At 40.8% G+C, this 22077-nt stretch overlaps 1 protein-coding gene across 3 annotated transcripts in view; it reads right to left on the reverse strand.

Annotated features, from left to right (window-relative positions):
- ADAM12 (ADAM metallopeptidase domain 12) overlaps positions 1–22077 on the reverse strand; it is a 196764-nt gene that overhangs the window by 55880 nt on the left and 118807 nt on the right. For all 3 annotated transcript variants that reach the window (XM_065672471.1, XM_065672470.1, XM_065672472.1), the window contains 5 exons: positions 12035–12218; positions 7735–7800; positions 6807–6878; positions 4882–5051; positions 3639–3723 (listed from right to left, as the gene is read on the reverse strand). In XM_065672471.1, coding sequence (XP_065528543.1) covers positions 3639–3723; positions 4882–5051; positions 6807–6878; positions 7735–7800; positions 12035–12218 — 577 coding nt within the window. The remainder of the gene's footprint in view (positions 1–3638; positions 3724–4881; positions 5052–6806; positions 6879–7734; positions 7801–12034; positions 12219–22077) is intronic.

Below are 22077 nucleotides of genomic sequence, written 5' to 3' on the forward strand. Positions count from 1 at the left end.
GATTACCTATGGAGATGTCTTATACAGATACTAGTCACAGATTGGTATATGATACGTTTGTACTCGTAGTAATTGATGAAATATTTAGAGAATTCAATGAAATTGAGAGCACAGCCTCTCATTCAACTGGAAATAAATCCAGGGCCGAAGATAGAGAAAACAATGAAATAATTCCATATAATTTACCAGTGACACTTTGAAGTGATGCCTTGAAATTAGGGGTATGCGGTCAAGACAGAAACTCCTCTAAACACTGAGCTACCTAGACTCAACAAACTGAGCTCAGTTCTTTACTTTGTCAGTATCTCTTCTACTAACTGAACAGAGAATGTCTACATCTGAACACCCCTAAAGATGGCAATTAAAAATAAACCCAAGAATTCACACAGTCCACTCCAAAACTAGAGCAATAAATGCTCTGAAATGTAATTTGGGTCTCGACTAGGCAAACAATTATTGCAGCCCATGCGGTTCTCATTACTTGCTCAGCTCCCCTTGGAATGCAGTTTTATCAGTTTCTAGAGAGGGTTTTTAAAACAAGGAATGTGATGTCTCAGCAAAAGAGGTTATTTGAAGACAGCATAAATGAAGATTATCAAAACAAACAGTGACATGTCCCATTTGATACTGAGACCATTTAAGTATCACAAGGACTGAAGAAATGAATAGCAATATGACTTTGATTTATCCCACCAGGGTCTTTTAAAGTTAACTTGAGCAGTAAAAGTCGTTACCAAACAGTTTCACAACCACTGAATAAGCAACCATCTACTGTTAAGCCATTATAAGCTGTTGCACAAGACATGCAGCTGCTTTCAGCTGAACTCTGCTCCATTCCACTGAGATTCGGATCAAGTTGTAAATAATAAAATACTATCACCTACAGCTAGAACAGGCAAATGCCCCAATCCTGGTGCTTCCCATGCAGGTAGGAACAAGTTTTTTAAACCATATTTTTATTTCATTTAAGCAAAATAGAAGTGCCTCAGTTTCACACTTCTCCTTTAGCCTAACTTCCCATGAGTGGCAACACTACATTGCAGCAACATTTTACTTTTAAATCCATGAATTCAGTGGGTAGCCTTTTGAAACAGAAGAATGAAGACTGAATCATGTGTCAAAGACTTGCTTTAAAGTCAGCTTCTGTTTGGTCTCTCTACAACACAACATAACCATCACAGTAAAATAAAACTAGAATGCTCTTGATACACCAAAAGCTTTTCATACTCAGATACTGCTCTCCCTCATTTGAGTTTCTCTTAAAACTAGTGAGAGGCAGGATGTCACCTACCACTGAGAGAATTCAGCCCTACAGAACAGTAGAGAGGGGCAGGCTCTCAGGGAGGCATGACAAGAGGAATTTGGATCATATAATAGAGCTGACCAACAGCAAAAACAATCAGGAAAATCAGATCATACAAGGATGACTACAGTATTCAAATGCTAGTTCTCATGCAATTTGTTCATTGCCTCTTTCAGTGTGTGGAAACTTGTTGCTATTGAATGTTCAGGGTAGGATGGGCAAGAGGGTGACTGAGTTATAAGGGTGACCGAGTTATAAGGGTGACCAAATGTTCAGTTGCCCAGTGTTGAGACATTTGAGCACTATAGCCTCCAGGTTATTCTTCCATGTGTGTATCTTCCAAATTTAGAGCTTTCTTTCGTGCATACTGGTATATAGAAAACCCTTCTTTATGTACCCCCGAATTAGCCTTTATTGACTTGGGGGGGGGGGAGGGCAGCTGCCCATTTGGGTTTTGGGGATGAGTGTTTGCTTGTTTCGGATTTGGCCCCTTTGTGAGGCTTAAATAACTGGCAAAGTTTCTGGTTATGCTGTGCAAGCCTTGAACTCACTTGCACCTCAAAAGTTTCAGTTCACTGAGGAACTGGGAAACTTCATGTTCTCCTGTACAACTGAAGCTGCAGCCTGGCCCATGAGTCATACACTGACACTGAGTTTCTCCTGGACATCCAAATCAATGTCTCCTCTGGCAGAGCCTCGAGAGCACTTTTAAGAAATGCTGATTCTTGGGGATTTTTTTTGTTACTGGAATGAACTATTTTTTCTTGTTTCTGTGTAAAATGACAGTTATCAGAGTGAAGAGCACTGACTTTGCAGTAAAACACCCTGCAGAGTATTTTAAAGCTTATGCTAAAAATTAGAAGGACAAAAAGTTTGTTGTTAAGGGCATCTCTGACTGCAGATAAAACCAAAACAAGGTGTACTGGCCTGAAGGTGACATGGATAAAACAGAGCTGTCTGCCTCATATACGTCTTTGTCAAGATTTGGAAGTGCACTGCGAGACTCCTACAGCTTTTTCTTCCTCTTTTCCTCCTTTTCCTTTTGTACCTATGGCCCAGGTACCCAATGAAAAGCTGTTATTAACACCAATTAGAGACTCAGCTTCTAAAGCTAGCAGGAGGCTGAAGTCTTTATCTTATCTATTATTTTGGCATGGCTTTCTCCAAATTCTGTGATCTGATTGCTCTTTCTGGCTCTTCTACACCTCAGCTTCCCTGCCCACCTTGTAAATTTTCCTCATCTGGAGTGTATACATCTACCATGTATGGATACATCACCCCAGCTTGGCTGCTTGTCCGAGACCACAAAGGGGCCACGCACTGTGGACCAAGCTCAACTTGGACTCTAGTTAAGAAGGAAGGAAAAGCAGGAGTTTCACAGGGACTGTCTCTGATATTTGGATTGTCACTTGTCAGTGAGTTCCCACCTCATTCACGTACAGATCTGCAGCTGAGGTGCCCAGCAGAGCTGGAGAGAACTACCACGTCACCTGAGGTGCTGGAAGTCTCAACAAAGCTGTAGGAAATAAAGGTGTTCAGCACACGCAAGCTGAACTCAGAGACTACCTAAGAGTTTTTGAGGGCTCCCTGCCTTTTCTGCTCTGGAGATGAGCTCTGAGGTTACCAACCGAGCCTGTTAGTGGCCTGCAAGCTCTGGGAGTCCATATCTAATTTTATTTAAAGTACTTCTATTGCAGATCTTAGTTAATGCAACACTTCCTTCCCCTCCTTAGCAAAAAAGCACTGTTCAAAATCAGAAAAAAAATAATGAAATAATTACTTCCAAAAGTTGGCCAAAATGTTTGCTTTTATGTTCAGCATGCCCAGCGTCTAACAACAGCATTAGTAGTAATACTCTTTGAGAGAGACTCATGTAGAATAAACGCTGCTATTGTTTATTCTTGTGGTCTGGCAGTGTAAAACCACTATGCTGCAAAGATGAAAAATAAGGCCTTACACAGGAGACTTTGTAAATACAGGATAAAATCAATATAATAAAAGGTTCAGGATAGATGTTGCCTGTAACACTAGTATACCCAAGTGCATTACAAATACATCTTCTGGTTCTCATCCTTCACAGCAGCTCAGCACCTGATTTACTGATAATTAGGGGTAGAGGATTCCTACAAAGAATTTTGCATTTTAATGCAATATTTTGATTTTTTTTCACTATGGAAACTACCATTTACAAGCAGCCTGAATGTAGATACAGGTAATGAGATTGAAAATGGGACGAACGGGGCTGATGTTCTGTTACACAATATAGTACTATAAAACTTGAGAACGTGTCGCACCAGTTGGGCCAGTTTCAAGCCCTGTGCTTTTTACTACTTACCATGACGACCCCTCCAGACTGCTCTGCAGTGCACATGCTCATTATGGGTGCCATGCCAATAGTAGTCCCCTGGAAGTACACGCCGCTGCAGGAGGGCAGGAAAGGAGAAGAAGATTCACAGCGTCACCATTCAATGACAAGATACCTCCCTAGTATTTTCAGCCTTGCATTTCTGCCAGTCTCAAAGATCCCATCTCAAATGTGGCAGCTCTACACATTTACAGGTTTAAAACAATGAAAAGCACAGATTAGTCGTGCCGACTTGCCAAACTGACAATGACAGCATCCCTGCTATGAGAAAGATCCATTTGATCACCATCCTTTGTGCTTACTGCTGTAACAGGACCCCTCTTTCCTTTTTCTTTCCATGACTTAAGTTGGGAATAGAAATAGAAACATGAAAATAATGCCTCTAGCTCAAGGAAGGGTTATTTTAATGCAGTGTAAAGTTTATAGGCTGCTTGCTATAATATACAGCCTAGAATATAATAGAATACTCAAATATCTCACGAGGGACAGTTTGGAAGGACTTTATTCTTAAACAGCTAATGTAAAAATACATATGTAATGAGTAAAGAGCTTCTTTTAATTACTAAGTCATCAATTATCTGCATAATATATAGTTAATTGAGCAAACTGATACCTGATTCAAGAAAGAGATGTTTCTCTTACTATTTTGATAGTGCTCTTACTTTGAGCACGTTTTAATTCAATTACTTGAAACAACAATTGAAACAACCAAGGAAACAGCAGGGTAAATGATGTGTATGATTTCATTTTGTAAGTCACAAATGCAAATGAATTGTCCAAGTTACACTGTGTTTTAAAGTTTACTGAGGTCTTCCTACTAAGTAACAGGTTTCACATAGTGCCCCCTTTTTGGGATGAAGGCAGGACTGCCTTTTCCAGTAACAATTTGGACTGACATGAGCTTAAACGGCTTGTATATTCATACCCTAAGTATTTAGGAGCTTATTACGCATCTACACTTCTACATGAGTTGTATTCAGGAAGGATCTACAAGTAACAGGGCTATTGCAGAGGTATGGAAGGAAATTCATCTGAAACATCTGCTGAAGCTCTCTGCAAAGAGCTTTAATGCTTGATATTTGCAGAGGGGAACAACAAACCCTCAGGAGCACAGATGTTCCTCCCAACAGCATAGCAACAGGGGAAGAACTCACTACAGTTATTCCTAAATCACTGAAATCCCGTCTGGTTTTAAATGCAGTGTGAAGTCTACCTTATCAGCTGTGCATTGTCATGGGGTTTACGAGGTAGTAGTTTTAGCTTTCTCCAGTCCAGGAACTCATGGAGGCTGGTGAAAGGGTCTTGAGAAATAGAGCACTTATCCATGTCATTCCATACTTCCACTCCAACCAGGGCTACTCGAATATTTAGTGGCCTATAGAACTAATGAGAAAAGAAAAATATAAACATGTCTCTAAAGCATATTTTAGGCCACACTGGAGTATTTCGACAGAAGCATAACATGCATATGAACCTTTACTGTAAAGGCTTAAACAGTCTCTTTTGCAGTCTGATAGGACTGACTCAGATGAAATCCTTCAATGGCTTACAGAAAACAGTTCTGACCTGACTAAATACCCATAGGGCATACAAAGAGTCACACTACTTCTCTATGTGCCTCCCAAGTTTGGTATCTTCCTTCAAAATATATCCACTTTCAGATGATCTTCACTTCTGAACAAACTTGCTACGGCAGATGGCTCTTTCCATGGCTGCCCTCCATCATTAGCACCAATGCAATTCAAGAGGTAGAGGCAGCTCTACTTCAGTATTACAGCTGTGTTTCAAACCCGTAGCTGAAAATTAGCTAAAGTCATCCAGTCTTGCACATGAAAACAAGTGATTTTAGCAGAGTGAGCTACATACAGTATTATCACACTGGTAAATGCCACAGTTGCTACAAGAGGGGAGCCACAGCAGCGTTAGCAACAGAGCAGAGCTAACAATTCTAATGTGAGACTAATATGAAGAAGGATTCAAGAGGTGATCAATAGATTTGTCTGACAGCTGGAGAAAAGCATGCACTAGATATCTGTCTTGTTTATATGAATTACAGTCATTTGGATAACGCTGGCATTTGCTGAGCATAAATTAAGCATGAAACACAAATATATTATAATATGCAAAGTTAATTTTGAGCAGGTAACATATAAACACCTAACCTCCAGTAATAAGTCAGCAAGACAATTACAGAAGAGGTGGAGGTGTCATCGGCAGCTTGTTTTTAATCAAGAATGCTTCTTCTTGAGTTATTGCCCTTGAAGCATCATTTGATAAGTTCTCAGCTAAATTAAGGCTCCCTCGGTTATAATTTCACTGCTGGACACCTAATCTTTTCTGGCCGTACAGCACAGCAAAAATAAACTTTAATTTGTTCAAAAAACACTGTAGAGGACCCTTAGGGTTTCTTGTTTATTGTCAAGAAATTACTTCAAATCCAGAAACATCCACTATATGTCTCTTTCTTACTGCTCTTACTCAGCCATCAACTTCTGCTTACTTAAGCACTATGTATTTTTAATTCTGCCATCATGTTTGGGATACATATCTTACAGTCCGTGTCATCACAGACCTTTTGTCAGCCTTACAATTGGACCATCCCTTGCTGCTGCAAAGGACTTTGCTCCCCAAATTCTTCCTCACAAGAATCTTTTCCCTATGGGCTGTTCCATACATGATTATCTTCACTGTTTTCCCAGGTTAATAGAATCCTAGAGCTAAATTCTACATCACCTTAAGAATAGTGTTTCCATAGATATACGCACCCCTCATATATTTATTGCGTATTTATATACAGAGCAATTATTGTGTATTTAACATTGTATATTTATATACAGAGCAAAGCTCAAAGTTCAATATATTGAAAGGTTTCAATATAGAAAATATTTCAGTTTGTTCTTTTTCTTTTACTGGTTGGAGAGAAGTATTGCTCTGAAATACTGGAGTATTAGGAGAGCAGCAGAGTTAACTCCTCATAAAGGTAGGTGGACAAAGAGATGTGGCAAAGAGTGTAAAAGCTGCTGGTTTGAGCATGAGAGCTTTCTTAACCTACTAGTAGAAGAAACACAGGTTTCACAGCAACATTCTTCAGAAAGTGTAGTAAGTTTGGGAGAAGTGAAATCAAGCTCGTGTTCTTACCTTGTCAACATAGTTTGCAATTTCTATTAGCCTCTGCTTAATTTTTTCCACATCCTTGCCTTGTCTCTGAAACTTGGAATGTAAAGGATCAATGTATTAGCAGCACAAATGTCACATTTTCCCCCCAACAGCCACCTCACTCTGCCAGCATTGTCGGTGAAGTTTGGGAATTAAACAGTGGCAGACTCCTGTTGGCTTCATGGGACCATGGGCCGCCTCAGAATAAACACAGGGGATGGGATGGGATTTTGGTTCTGACTAGAAGACTTTAAAATCATAGAAGAACATAGGGTTCTTTCAGGGAATGATGTTTTGTGGAGAAGAAAAGGCTCTTCTTTGGTTGTTTTGGCTGTTGCTGTAGAGTGATTATAATTCCCTAGCTAGCTGTGTTCAAGAAGACAATCATCAAAAACGATATAAGTAGGGAAATAACTCAAATGGAGATTTACATCTTTGGCTGCCGTTCAACTCACTGGAACATTCCTACAGCCAGTTCTGGTTACTCGCTTTGAAGCTCTCTTTGCAAACCATCAGGAAGGTAAATGATGTGATGGTAAAGTACATCTATGAAAGCAACTGCAGGACCCTACTGTGTCTTCCAAACAGTGTCAGTCCTGCCGAGGGCAGAGGCAATGGCAATAAAGACTTGGGGATCTCGAGTAGTGAATTCTTATTTGCCTCTTCTTCTATCTACTGCCAGATATCCCAGTTATTCAAGAGTCAAATTCCTTACGAGGTATTGCAAAAAATTCTACAATTGACTACCAGTATTATCCTATCTAAATTGTGCCTTCCATTGCTTAGCGCTAATTAGAGAAGGAGCTTTCCTTTTGAAAACCATCATATTGCTGTCTGAAGCACATTATTGGCAATACTATGGCAGCCAAACATTTCCTACCCATGTTTCCCATAACTTTAAGTTTCTTACCTCACGATTATCTGCCACAATAACAAGCTCCACGTACTTCGTTGTCTTCAGAGTCTCCCTCTTGTACTGCCAAAAAAATATGAAAAGAGTGTTTTGTTTCTGCAATAGTGACCTTTGGAATCAGCTCTGTCTCAGCTTGCAAGAGGAGATACACAACATCTCAGACTTCACTGCACACAATTTGTTATTGTATTCCTTATCCTCATGGAAGTTTTCCTTTTATCTACTACAACGCATATAGTCTATGTGGTACTTAAACCCCCTCCTCCCAGGATTATATTACAGCAAGCAGGAAAGTGGTACAAAGTCTCCCAACCTTTCAGCTCTCTGCAGTTGAGATGTTTGAGTTATCTTTCCTTGCCGGAGCAAATCATCTCTAGCAGAAGGACCTTTGCTATTTTCAAGGCACATTTAAAGAAACGATAAGATCACTTTTAGCAAACAGTTCACATAGTAGACCAAGTGGCTACTAAGAAAAAATGAGATAAAGGGATATTGAGTGAAGCAGAGAAGAGATCAAGTGGTCAACTGACAAAGCATGGAGGAAGAAAAAGCCAAGAACAAATACTGCAGGAAAAGAAAGGAATGAAAAGTTAGTGTCTGAGGAAGCAAACTAATAGTCTAAAAATGGAAGGCATACACTTCATTTTGTATCTGTGTATTCATATAAGACAGCTTGCAGTTCTAAATGCAGGTCTAAAAGACTGATAATGCTTAGCGGCAAAAAGATCACTGAGGAAAACGAAATAGTTTTGTAATAGCACTAATCATAGCAGAGTTCCTCTGCTCCCCTAAATTTAAGTGACCTATTAATATCTGTAAAAGTTCTGTGATTTGCAGCAGCTGAGTATCTGCTCTATCATTCCTCCCTTGTTTCTGAAAAAGAGGTCTCAGCAGTATATCTGATCTTGGTGCCAGAACTTAAGGAGCTTAAGCAGATGTATGACCTACTAATGACCATGAGGGCTTGAAGTAAACTAATGCTCTATAAGCTAAAACATGACTAAAGCTTTCCAAAGCAAACTGTTCCAAGGCAAACTCTGTGATCGCCTAAGCTAAGTCGGTGCTGGATGTCACCTTCCAGCCAACTTTCACAAAGTTCTCTTCACATTACCAATGTGTTCCTCTTTATTATCTGCTGATTAATGATTTTGAATGTTTTGCAAGAAGCATTGTGTTTAGAGGAAAGCGACAGATGTAACCTTTAGTAACTCTGACTTTCAAACTCATATTTAATAGTGTCACACAGCCCTCAAACTACAGTAACTGGAAAACAATTAAGTTCTATTTAGATGGTATTTATGGACTGAGAAAGCAATAAAAGCTATAATTAATGAGCTAAACATCAGTAATACAAACACTTCATGGGATTACATTTATTACAGTGCCTGGCAAATGAGCTCAGGTAGATATTCTTACAGCTTCTCCTCGCATTGGGGTTCTCTGTCACCTACTTGTGCTCTGCTGGGGACAGCTGTCACCACCATTGGGTCACGGTGTGTGCACAGACTTGGTGCATATGCCCATGCCCTGTCTGCCACACAGGTCATCAGCAGTGCCTGGTGATATGTTGGCTGGGAACCAGGACACCAAGGAGTCAGCATGTCCCCTCCTGCAGCTCCTGGAACAGCTGCAGATGCAATACAAAGGGGCCTGCCATGTCTCAGAAGACTTCAGCAGAACCTACAATGCTCTGACAGAGCTCGATTTACCTCCCTGCAAAATAAATCAGACATGAGATGCCACATAAGGCAAATGGCCACGTGGGTGTTGTTTTGTAGTGGAACTGATATCTCAGACACCACAAGTCTAAAATAGCCTGAAATATATCATGTGGTCCTAATCAGAGATGTACACCTAAAGTGCCTCTAGCCTTCTTCCAGATGAGACACGAAAACCCAGGTACAAAGATATAAGAAAAGCTCTGTTCTATCAGTGAGTTTAGACCATTTGCTTTTTATCAAGAATAAAACTCTTTGGACTGGAGAGTTAGCCTCACAGAAATTGGCTAGCAGGGTATGATCATGTAAGCCTCACATGAGCGACGTGCATAACAAATCTGTTCCTGTGATTTGCCCAAAGGCTATGTGCATCCCTTGGGTATAATATTTATTTAAAATATATACCTAATTATGACTTCTTTCAGCTTGCTTTCTGCAGCCAACTGCATCAATGCACAGTCCATTGCCTAAATTAATCCTTCAGAATTAAAATGAAGAGTCAACAATACAGCTGAGGAAAGCTGAAGTCCTGATAGAATTAAATCTGGCTAGGGACAACAAGCAAAGCTTTTATAGGCACATTGGGAATTGGCACGGCTTGGATTCACACTGCAATGTTTCAGCCTCTCTTTTCCTGTGATCCACTTGCCCCATATAGCTCACCAGCCGGATCTGTGGTCCACCAGCACCACCAAAATGGCTTTTCCTTGTGGCTAGAGAAAATGCCACATTGTCGGGGCTGCCTTACACATCAGGCTTGATTTCTATAAGATCCTATCCCACTGGAGCTCAACTGGAAAACACTGCTGCAATTTGAGGGTCCACTGAGTTATGAAATGACCCAGTAACTATAGAGACCCAGCTTCAATAGGGCAAAACATGTCTGCACACATCCACTACATTACCTCACTTGCTCTATTAAATCTCATGCTTGGATCTGGGAAGCCGAGTCCACTGTTTGCCCCACCATCTATCTATATTTAAATCTAGCCCAAAGGCTGGTCTAACTTTGTGATATATCAACCCACATTTCAGCTCTGCTCAATAAGAATTTAGTGTGTAGGCAGTTGAGTGAGGGAAAAAACCAAGTCAAACAAAAAGCTCCCCCCAGACATGTCAAGAAACCAAAAGTTCTCATCATGCCCTGAACCTGAAACTGTATTTCTGCTTACTTTTGTCACCCAATATAATTTGAAGCAGCCTTATGTCTCCATACTTCGCAGGTCATCTTGATTCAGTATGTCCTGACAATCTACTTAGTTGATGACAATACTGAAATGTGAAAACTCACTCCACACATTACGGTTGACAGCTTTTAAGTTTTATACATTAGAAGTGTATCCAACATACTCATTGTATATATTGTACCTCTCCACATGATGTGTCTGTTGACAGGTTTTATAACTATGTGCACTGAAGCACAACAAAAATATTATTTAGATATTTAAGGTGAATTCTGGCACAAAGTTGAAGCCATCAACAAAATGTGAGAACTGTGAGGGTAATAATGAAATTGCATTGATTGCATGAAGCTAGTTGTATGCACAGTTTAGTTTCCTGGTGTTATGTTGATTGCTTCAGTGAAATTCAATCAAGTCACAAGGATTTGAAGAAAACTTCAATAAAGTTGTGAAAAGTATTTTTCCATTACTTCCAATCTAAACACAGTTTTAGAAATACACGTGGCCCATAAAATGGTATATTCAGAGGCTAACATATTAGATGTAATATTTAATATTCTCAAAAAGTAAAATAACTTAGTTCCACCACATAAATAATAGCAAGGGATTTAGCCATGTAGGTTGCTTTCCTTAACAATTAACCTGATGCAAAAATGCACATAAGTATAAATCTCATAATGTGACACATCCATTAAATGCTGAGCTCAGATTTGTACTACTGTATAATTTCTGAACACCTAGACCAGTCTTTCCTACAATCCAACATGCAGATGAACTTAGTACAGTATTTTCTCATCCCCATTTAATTTTCTACAGTTTCCGTTAGCTAGATTCGTTTCACATTAAGTGCATTTCTTCCTACACAAAAAAAACCCCTACATTAATATATCTGTAAAGTAATACAGTGAGAATTTGTTTTGTCTGCATAAGATACTTTCCTACTAGAATGTAAAGGTTCAAAACCTAATATTAGCAAAGCATCACAGCTATCATGTTCTCTTCCACCTTGGTGGGTAAGAACATTTCCAGACATTGTGCAGTGTCCTTATGGGGTCTTAAATTCCAACTATAATCATACATGAACTAAAATATATTACCATAATATGAAACCATAGACTTTTCTGTGCCATCTCATTACCAAAAGGAAAGTACAGAGCAAGCTATACAATACACACAGGGTCAAGAAAAAGGAATAAAACTTTAGCAAATCATGTAAGTACATGCTTGATTTTAAGCATGCACTTTAGCACATGATATCAACAGAAGTTGACTGTATGATTTAGCATTTTGCTCAGTAGGGACTCTTTGTAACAGGGAGTTATGATAGTCAGTAAAATGGAAATGCTACCAGTGATGTGCTCAGCAAACTAGAAGCATAAAAGTGCATCATCCACCTACCCTGCCAGCTTGAGAATGGTGCGATGTGTCATTGTCATCAGCTCCCATGGCAGGGACGTCCAGCTGGTGGCCACAAGATCCTGGGGCTATTTTCAAATTCTCTGCTCGGTAGATCTTGTGTTCGCTTATAGCACCTTCCAATGGCTCCAGAATGTAGCTTTTGTTTTCAAATACAATAATTCCCCTGTTACAGAAAAGAACAGAGGAAGATGCATGGTTTTCAGGAGTTAACGTATGTTTGTCTACAACAAAGTTGCAACAAGTTTTAATAACGACGGAGTCTGAAAAAGCAAAACGTTGATTTACAACGTCATGGTCGAGGGGCGCAGGAAACATCAAAGCTGTGTATTTGTCATTGCAGCACACTATACTTTAAAAGAAGCAATGGCTCAAAGAAAATTTGCCGCTTCTGAAGTGCTGTTGTGTAGAGCAAAATTATATTGGTGTTTTATGTGTTTTCCATTCTCACAGTGATGCATTGCCACTGCTGAGTGGAGTCACGATGTGTGTGCTTCTGAGGACCCATGGCAAACAGTAATGAACGAAAGCGTGGTGAAATGCTTTTGTAAGAAAAGGTACAGAGGGAAAGTATTCATTATGATCTGCAGTGTGCATTATACCTTTTAAACCAAACGCTGAGGCAAGCATCAATTTTGCCAGATGAAAGAGGCATTGCAGTAGTGAAAAGGATTATTAAATATTGCACTGTGGTGCAGCAGAACGAAGCTCAGATATATTAACCAGTGGGTTCCTGTTTAATTCATTTTGCTACCAAAAATAATAATTTTTACGGCAATACCACCTGCTCTCTGAGGATCTCAAAGATTTTCCATTAATGACAGCACTCCTGTTGCACTACTTTGAGCTACAGTATGCAAAAAGGAAAGAGGGGGAAACAGGGAATTAGGAAGAGATACACCACCATGCTCCAAGAGACATGTGGAAAAACCTAGGGCACATAGCCAATTCTGGGTTTTATGCACTGCCTCATAATCAAAAAACACTCGCCATGTATACACCAGACACATATATCTAATACATCAACTCATCTGATAAAAGCCCTGCTTGGGTTCTTGGGCTGGGTCCTGCCCAGTTATTTTGACCTGCTACAGTAAAACAAAGTTTACAAAAGGTTGAATGTCTTCCCAATTCCTCGTGCTGAGGAAGCTGCTGGCATAAGGCTGCTCTTTCAGCTCAGCACAGGAAACACAGGCAGTGTGGTTTGGGTGTCCATGGTCTAGGCATGCTGGAATAGGATTTCTGGTAGTACACGGTATAAAGTAGGATGATCTCCAACAACACCGCTGCAATTAGCAATTATAACTGCAACTATAAGACCACAGAGTGTGAACACTGCTCTATGCTACAGCAGGATTGGCACACCATAAGAAGGAATGAAGCAGCTTTACAGACAGGGCTCAGATAGAAATTCCTGTAAGAGAAAGCAATTTCATATTCTGTGTCTCACTTGCATCCTGAGCACACATTGCCAACCACACAGGAAGGGCCTGGGTAATTCCTTTATTGAGCTGCATATCAGGTTTTGCTGGGTAACCGTGTAACCAGGGAAAGTTATCCTTTTAAACCCATTTCTCTTTTCTAAACTAGGGATAACCATTTGATTATGGGGTGTTGTAAGCATTTAGCAACTAGATGCTACACTGAATAGTGCACTGTGCTACAAATTTCTTCCCTGTCTTTAAATTATGAAGACATTAATCCCTAAGCACTGGCAAAGGTTCGGTGGCAATAATTACAATCTACCTACCTGGAATTCCATGAAACCTTTAATTGACCAAGGCATTCTTCCTCAATTCCTCCTCTGAATTGCTCTGTACTGCCTATATATGCTATTAAAGAGCAATCAGTTTCAGCCAGAGGCTGGCTGTATTTTATTAGTGTGTCTTTTTGGTGTACAGGAAGCGTCTGCTCTTTTTATTTCTATCTGTTCTGTAACAAAGGGGCGACACTACAACTATTGTGAGACTGATATGTGTTCCTATACAATTCTTCTGCAGAAAGCTAAAGAAAGATTAAAAAAGGAGAAAGAGGAAAGACCCAGAAGCAAGTTAATGACACTATAAAGACTGATTTAAAAATAAAAAGTCAAATTATTAGGAAAAGTCTGCCCTAGCTGTTCTATTCTTAGCAAGGTACAAAGAAGAAACTCCAGTCTGCAGCCTTCTAAGCAGTTAATTGACATTTTCATTTGAAGCTGACTGCACAGTTTTGCTATAAAACATCATTAGCACCAGTTCAGCCAAGCCAAGAGATGACCATTTTTTCCTGTTAACTAGAACAGCTAGATGTCTGAGAGGAAAAAGACTGGAACCCCATGATATTAAAGGCTGTGCAATAGCATTCACAAGAGTCTGCTTTACTGATGAGAACCAAGAATCAGGGTCTGACAATTCGTTTGTAGCTTCCTCAGTACCCCTGGCAAATCAGGTAAGATATATTATTTACAGGCATGCTGTGTATTATGGCTCACAGTTGGAAAAGCAGTACTGACCCACGGGTGCTGAGGGAGCTGGCGGAGGTCATTGCTAGGCCACTTTCCATCATCTTTGGTAAGTCGTGGGAAACGGGCGAGGTGCCTGAGGATTGGCGGATGGCAAAGGTCACACCAATCTATAAGAAGGGCAAGAAGGAGGACCCGGGTAATTATAGACCGGTCAGCCTTACCTCCATCCCTGGAAAGATGATGGAACAACTTATTCTTGACTCCATCACTAGGCATATCAAGGATGAGGGGGTCATTAAGAACAGCCAACATGGTTTTATGAGGGGGAAGTCATGTATGACCAACCTTATAGCCTTCTATGAGGAAGTGACTAGGTGGAGGGATGATGGTAGAGCGGTAGATGTAGTTTTTCTTGATCTCAGTAAGGCATTTGATACTGTCTCCCACAGCATCCTCATAGATAAGCTAAGGAAGTGTGGGCTTGACGATCAAGTAGTGAGGTGGATCGAGAACTGGTTGAAAGGAAGAAGGCAGAGAGTTGTGGTCAATGGCGCAGAATCTAGCTGGAGGTCTGTGACTAGTGGAGTTCCTCAGGGGTCGGTGCTGGGACCGGTGCTGTTTAATATTTTCATCAATGACCTGGATGAGGGAACTGAGTGCACCCTCAGCAAGTTTGCTGATGACACAAAACTGGGAGGAGTGGCTGACACACCAGAGGACTGTGCTGCCATTCAGCGAGACCTGGACAGGCTGGAGAGTTGGGCGGGGAGAAACTTGATGAAATTTAACAAGGGCAAGTGTAGAGTCTTGCATCTGGGGAAGAACAACCCCATGTACCAGTACAGGTTGGGGGGTGACCTGCTGGAAAGTAGTGAACGAGAAAGGGACCTGGGGGTCCTGGTGGATAGGAGGATGACCATGAGCCAGCAATGTGCTCTTGTGGCCAAGAAGGCAAATGGCATCTTAGGGTGCATTAGAAAGGGAGTGGTTAGTAGGTCAAGAGAGGTTCTCCTCCCCCTCTACTCAGCCTTGGTGAGGCCGCATCTGGAATATTGCGTCCAGTTCTGGGCCCCTCTGTTCAAGAAGGACAGGGAATTGCTTGAAGGAGTCCAGCGCAGAGCCACAAAGATGATTAAGGGAGTGGAGCATCTCCCTTATGAGGAGAGGCTGAGGGAGCTGGGTCTCTTTAGCTTGGAGAAGAGGAGACTGAGGGGTGACCTCATCAATGTTTACAAATATGTAAAGGGTAGGTGTCAGGATGATGGAGCTAGGCTTTTTTCAGTGATATCCAGTGATAGGACAAGGGGCAATGGGTGTAAACTGGAGCATAGGAAGTTCCACATTAACATCAGGAAGAACTTCTTTACTGTAAGAGTGACAGAGCACTGGAACAGGTTGCCCAGGGGGGTTGTGGAGTCTCCTACACTGGAGATATTCAAGGCCCGCCTGGACAAGTTCCTGTGTGATGTACTGTAGGTTACCCTGCTCTTGCAGGGGGGTTGGACTAGATGATCTTTTTAGGTCCCTTCCAACCCTTGGGATTCTGTGATTCTGTGATTCTGTGATTTATCACAGTAATCCTTGTAGCTACAGCCAGGATATGCTACAGCATACATGACATATGAGACCTCCAAGCAGGTCACCCCATGATTTGAGTAACCTTACGCCCTACAGCTTTACTTCCAATTTGCCTTATTCCTTGAAGGATTTAGGAAAACAGGACAATGTATTCCTTTTACTCCAATAATCAGCAACTCTGTAATCAGCACAATCAAATAAGGATTGTTGTCTTTCCCTTGTGCAATTAATCATTTAACTTGGGAGGCAGCTGGAACCAGCAATGGAGGCAGAAGTCCATTAGTCATTAGCTTGAAATGGGCCAGCCTGACCATCTCCCTTTACTGACAACATAAATCCATGAGGGGTTTTATTGTTAATGTTAAATTTTATCCTGATTAGAACATTAACTTAAAAAAATAGAGTTAAATAATTTACACTAGAAAGGGAGAGACTTAGTAATATCCTTTTACTGGGTAAAGCGCTCTCATTTCTTTATTGTTACATTGACAAATGATCAGATACCAGAGTAATTAATTTTGTTTTCTCTTGAGCACACCTGAGCCAGGGCAGCCAATACAACTTGCACTGAGGCTCCCATCCAGCACAAGCCTTTAAGAACACTTCCACCTTTGCACATGAAGCAATCCCAAGGTACAAAAAAATCTGCACATTCGGCATAAAGGAAAATATACTTTTCCTTTAATGCGCACTTAGCCTTCGAGTGCTGCCCCCAGGCTATCAGCGCTTGGCTTGTGACCATCTCCAATAAGATAATGAATATCAAATATGAATTTTCTTGGTCAGCTCTCCGTTTTTGACTCATTTTCTTTTCCTGCAATTGCATTTTCCCCACCATCGATCAGTGCCAAGCACAGCACCTTAAAAACATAACTCATCAGAAACTATGGTTCCTTTCTTTTGTTGGCGTGGCAGGATTAGATGAGCGATACCTACCAGTCATTCAGTACTAAGAATGTGATGCAAATCAAATAAATCCACAACTTCTTTTTCCTTCTCCTTCTTTCAGGTGTTTCAAAGAAGCCTCTGTTACTCCTGCACTATCTCTGTGCCTTCCTTTTGAACATAGTTCTCCACATTCCCGAACCAGCACATGTTCTCCAAAGAACAAGATGGCACAACTCTTCCATTTTTCGGAAGCATTAATGTTAATGTTAAATAAAACAGTGTTTTCCAATGTGGGAAATAGCATACTAAACTACAGCTCCCCAACCAAAAATTATACAAGGAACCCCAAAGTGATTTCAGCAGCTCTTCAACTACTTGAGAAGTGTCTGTTCTTTATGACCAGCTTTTACCAAAATCCATTGGATTTCTACCATTACCTCTACCAGGCAAAAGACTAGCAGAATTCCCAAGCTTATAAATATTTGGGAAAAATGCCATACAAAGCATGTATTTTTTTGGTCACCACATATCTAATTCATGGCATACGTATTTTTCCCTAGTTGCAAACTGTACTGGTGCTGGGAAGTCAGAAAGATCTTGCAAATGAGATGGGCAGGGAAGACAAGAGACAAATCAAACCCTATCTAGAACTACCAGGCTCTCCTTTACATCACTAAGGGGGAAGAATAAAAAGATCTATACCATACAGCATGTTCAGACAGCACTTCAGGGGCTCTAAGCCAACTGGAAGCAGCTTCAGTGTGCTCCTGAGTCTGAACTAATATTTTACTCTGCCTCTCAACAGGGTTTGATTCCTGCCCATGTCTGGTGGTCAGCACCAAATAAACCACATCCACATTGCTGCTATCAGCTCCAAACATGAACAACTCATTGGTATTTGCCCACTGTATGCCATTACATGCCACATGGACACATGGGGAATGTGTATCTGAGATGGCCTATGATAGGAGAACTCCCCATCTCAATGAAAAAGAAATTAAAATATAACTTCAATAATTAATTTGTTATTAATTGCTATGGAACTTGCCAAGAATCTCTCAATTAAGGAAATATAATTTGATTGAATAATCCCCCTATTTAAATTGTCGATAAAATCAAATGTGATACTGTTTTCTCTTAAAAAGAAAGCCCAAAACAAAGCCTCATGCAAGGCCAGTCATATTGCATAAATCAACAGGCTTTAGGAAATCTCAAAATATAAATGGGATTTTTCTTTTCCAGCTTGTCAGCAGAAGCAAAGGCCCAGCCAACATAAACCATCACCACATACTTGTCTGAGAAATTGTGACGCTGAAGTGAAACTTGGCTAGGACAGCACCATATGAAACTGTTATATATTATTCTGCAGTACTATACAGGGAAAGTTAAGTAAATCAATAAATCTGATATCCATGAATGCAATTAAACATTTGGTTTTAATGAAGCTCAAAGTTATACTCATTGCTAAACAATAATAATAAAAAGCTCTATTAGCACTGGAAGAGGATTCTAGATGTTTTCAGTTTGTAAGAAATCAATTGACTATAGAGGGCTGTCATCCTTACACACCACATATTCACATTAAGTCTGCTTCTGCCCACAGACACTGTGAATAACCGTGCAATGCTCATGTGCCACCTAAAATCCTATAGGACCTTCATTTCATAATTAATGCTACGGCTGCAAAAGTGAAGGATCTGGTCCCACAGCTGTATCACTGATTACAATGAGATGCAGGTGAACAGATAACATAATTGGAGCCTTGTGGCCCTGGGGAGCTGTTCTTGTGATGCTCACGATGGATGTACCGCAGTTACTCACTACAGTGTTTCTCAACATGCATGATATCAGAAAGTGAAAGGGCATTTTGCTTTATTTTTCTTATACATTCTCCATTCCTAAGACTTTGTATAACAAATTCCCAGGGCAGTAAGTAGAGAAACAAACAAAAGAAGAAGAAAAATGTTGTAATGATTGAAAACTTCACTTTTAGTATGTGTTAATAGTTGCAGATGAATACTAGTGGGATAAATGAAGAGATGATGTATTGACTGTTTTTCTAATGGTCTGGGTGATCTTTGGATATTTTCCAAATGGTTTGGTCATTTTTTCATTTAAAAAAAAATTGGAAATATAGAGAATGGGACTTGGACTCCAAAGACAGAAGCACTCCTGTCTCCAGCACAGCCTTGGATAAGCAATTCACCTCTTTCTACATCAGTTCCCCACCTTTAAAATGGGGTAAATTTTAGTTACCACAGACAATAATTATCTATTGATGGACCACCACACAAGACCCAAGTAATACTGTTATCCTACTATACTGCACATCAGGATTCCATTAAAATAACAAGTCTGACCCAAATCAGCAAAGGGCAACATCTCAAAGGGAGGTTAAAGCAGTAGCTGGTAGAGGTGTTCTCATGCAGACACATCATTAGTCAGATAGGTTTTATTCCAGCCAGTGCCTTTCATTAAGCTGAAAATATATTCTATAGCACAGTGTCTAAAACACAGTCATACCCAGAGACTATACTGTAGCACACACTTAATCATTTCTTGGTGCAAGAAGATTTGTCCAGAGTGAATGCATACTGGTTTGCAACTTTGATGCCTGGAATTTAAGCACGGGGTTACTTGAATTGAAAGCGATAATGCAATTTCATGTCCAGGATTTGGATTGCAAGAAGCAGTAATTGTGTTACCAGAGAAAGCGTCACATGCAAACTCAACTGGGAGGATAACAAGGCAGACCAAGGAAAGCAGAGAAGAATGAAGAAGGAAAGAGACATTGGCATCAGTGACAATTTAGTGAGCACATTTTCTACCACTGTTCATTCAGCAAAGGGCATAACAATAAAAGGCAGCTTGATTTAAAACTGCACATCATATTAAGGCCCATACGACGCCTTTTCAAGTTACACAATATAAAAAGATATTTAGTTTCAGTTTCTATGGTTTAGGGTTTTGCTTTTATATTAAGTGCTGTCAGACACAGACTTGATGGAGAAAGGGCAGGCTCAAACAGCAGGGTACACATCATCTGTCATGCTTGTCCTGGCAGCAACAGTGATGCTCAGGGGATTACTGTGCACCTAGGGACAGTGTGCACACAACTGTCAAAGAGTGGACATGCTGTTCATCGCAGATCACAGAAGGGATCATGATCCAGGAGCTGTTTAGCACTCAAACAGCCAGAATACAGAAGCTATGAAACCCCAGAAGCTGAATGCTTTGTATGTAGAGCTCAAAAACCTCCAGTAGTTTCACGGTCAGATAACTTACAAACCATGTGAGATGTTTATATGAACCAAAAGCTCTTCAGAAAGTATGGGGGCAAAGCACACATCCAAACCGGAGCTTTCCTCAGCTGGGATTTTCTCCTAACCTCATTTTTGGATGCAATCTCCCTTTCTGTGGGGAAATCATGCTTGAGGAACATGAGGAATTTAAGGCTTTTTTCTCACCGGTTTCCTACTTCCATTCCTTTTTTAAATAGTTGATGTCTGGAGTGTCGTATTTAAACCCCCTCTTCAGCTGACTGTGTCTGGGACACAGTGAGTCCAGCCAGACCATGTGGAAAATGGATGGCTCTGACGCTGGTGGCCTCATGTAGCACAACCATGTAATCCCGTTAAAAACAATTGTCTGATCAGTTCTGGGGCCTTATCCCCATCACTTTCTCTGTGGACACAACATCTTTCAGTCACTGATGGGGTTGTCTGTATGTGTGAATGGGTTTATTATCTAGAAATTGGGTAACTGTAAGGGATTCTTAGGACTTTCAAGAGCATTTTGGTGTTTTCAAAAGGCTTCCTATGAGATTTCTATCCTTAGACTATCAAGGCATTTCTGAGAGAAACTTCACCCACCAGAGGCATCACTGTAGCTGAACATCCCCATGTCAGCATCCTCTGCCAGCCCCCGGAGCGCAGAGATTGTGCCCTTCTTCAGGCTGCTTTTTTTGTGTGTATTTACTAGGTTCTGCACTTGCAAAGAAAGTAACAGGGGAAAAATCATTTGAGTCTACACAAATTCATCACAGAAGATGCGTCTGGTGGCTACAAGCCAAAATTATTTGCTAAGGACTTGAAGAGCCTCTGAGCTAGACAAACAGAAGGGTGTTTCCTGAGGACAGGAAGGAAACGACTTGACTTTGTCGTACCTTCACCTTCCCACAGGCTTTGACAGTTTCATTGGCTTTCTTATCCAGATGGAAGTGCCGGAAATCCTGATTACCTATTGTTCCCATTTCGTGCATTCAGCACTTACTGTCTCCTCTCCGCCGTTCAGCTCTTCCTCCTCTGGAGGAGCAGCAGGATACAGATTATGGCATGATTATATTCTCCTCTAACCTGCATTTTAGGCAGCTATCAGTGTCAATCCAACTATTTATGCCATTTCAATCCTACATGAAGTGAGGCACTTGAATGTTATGTCTGAGAGGATGTGGCATAGCTGGAATAAATGAGCGTGTATGAGAGAAATGGGTCTACTCATTTATCTTTATATCTCACCCCCTCACCTGCCTAAAAAACGTCAGCTAGTCAAACCTACACAGTCTTAGTTTGCAGATTAAACACTTGATTCTTCTTGTAGTTCATCATAGAGTAATCATGTTGTATTTACTAGCTAACACCTCTGAAATGATCAGCCATGTGGCTGTACTGTAAGAACTTGATGATTGCAGTAGGTCAGAGCAAGGTTGCTCCATCTCAGCACCTTGTCTCTGGCCCTGGCCCAAAGCAGATGCTTGGGAGTAGGACACAAGAACATAAGCAGCACAGCAGAGTTGGTACCCCCAGCTCTGACAGCACGAGCATTAGGGACATCTTTGGGTCTGACAGCCCTGGAGATGCCCCTTCTTGCTCCCTGCCCCAAATTGTCTCATCTTTCTTGAATCTACAGATACGTTTTACATTGACACCACCCGATGACAGGGAGCTCCACAGCTTCATTGGATGATGAATAAAAAAGTACTTTTCCTTTGCTCTATAATTTCATTTGATGTCTCCTAATTTTGGGGTTATGAAAAATGTCAGCAACTGCCCCCTCTTCAGCAAGGCGTTCAACCTCGTCTCATCACACTGCTTTTCTCCGTCATCTCCTTCCA

This window comes from Lathamus discolor, chromosome 3 (assembly GCF_037157495.1).
Source record: "Lathamus discolor isolate bLatDis1 chromosome 3, bLatDis1.hap1, whole genome shotgun sequence".
Classification (NCBI taxonomy): domain Eukaryota; kingdom Metazoa; phylum Chordata; class Aves; order Psittaciformes; family Psittacidae; genus Lathamus; species Lathamus discolor.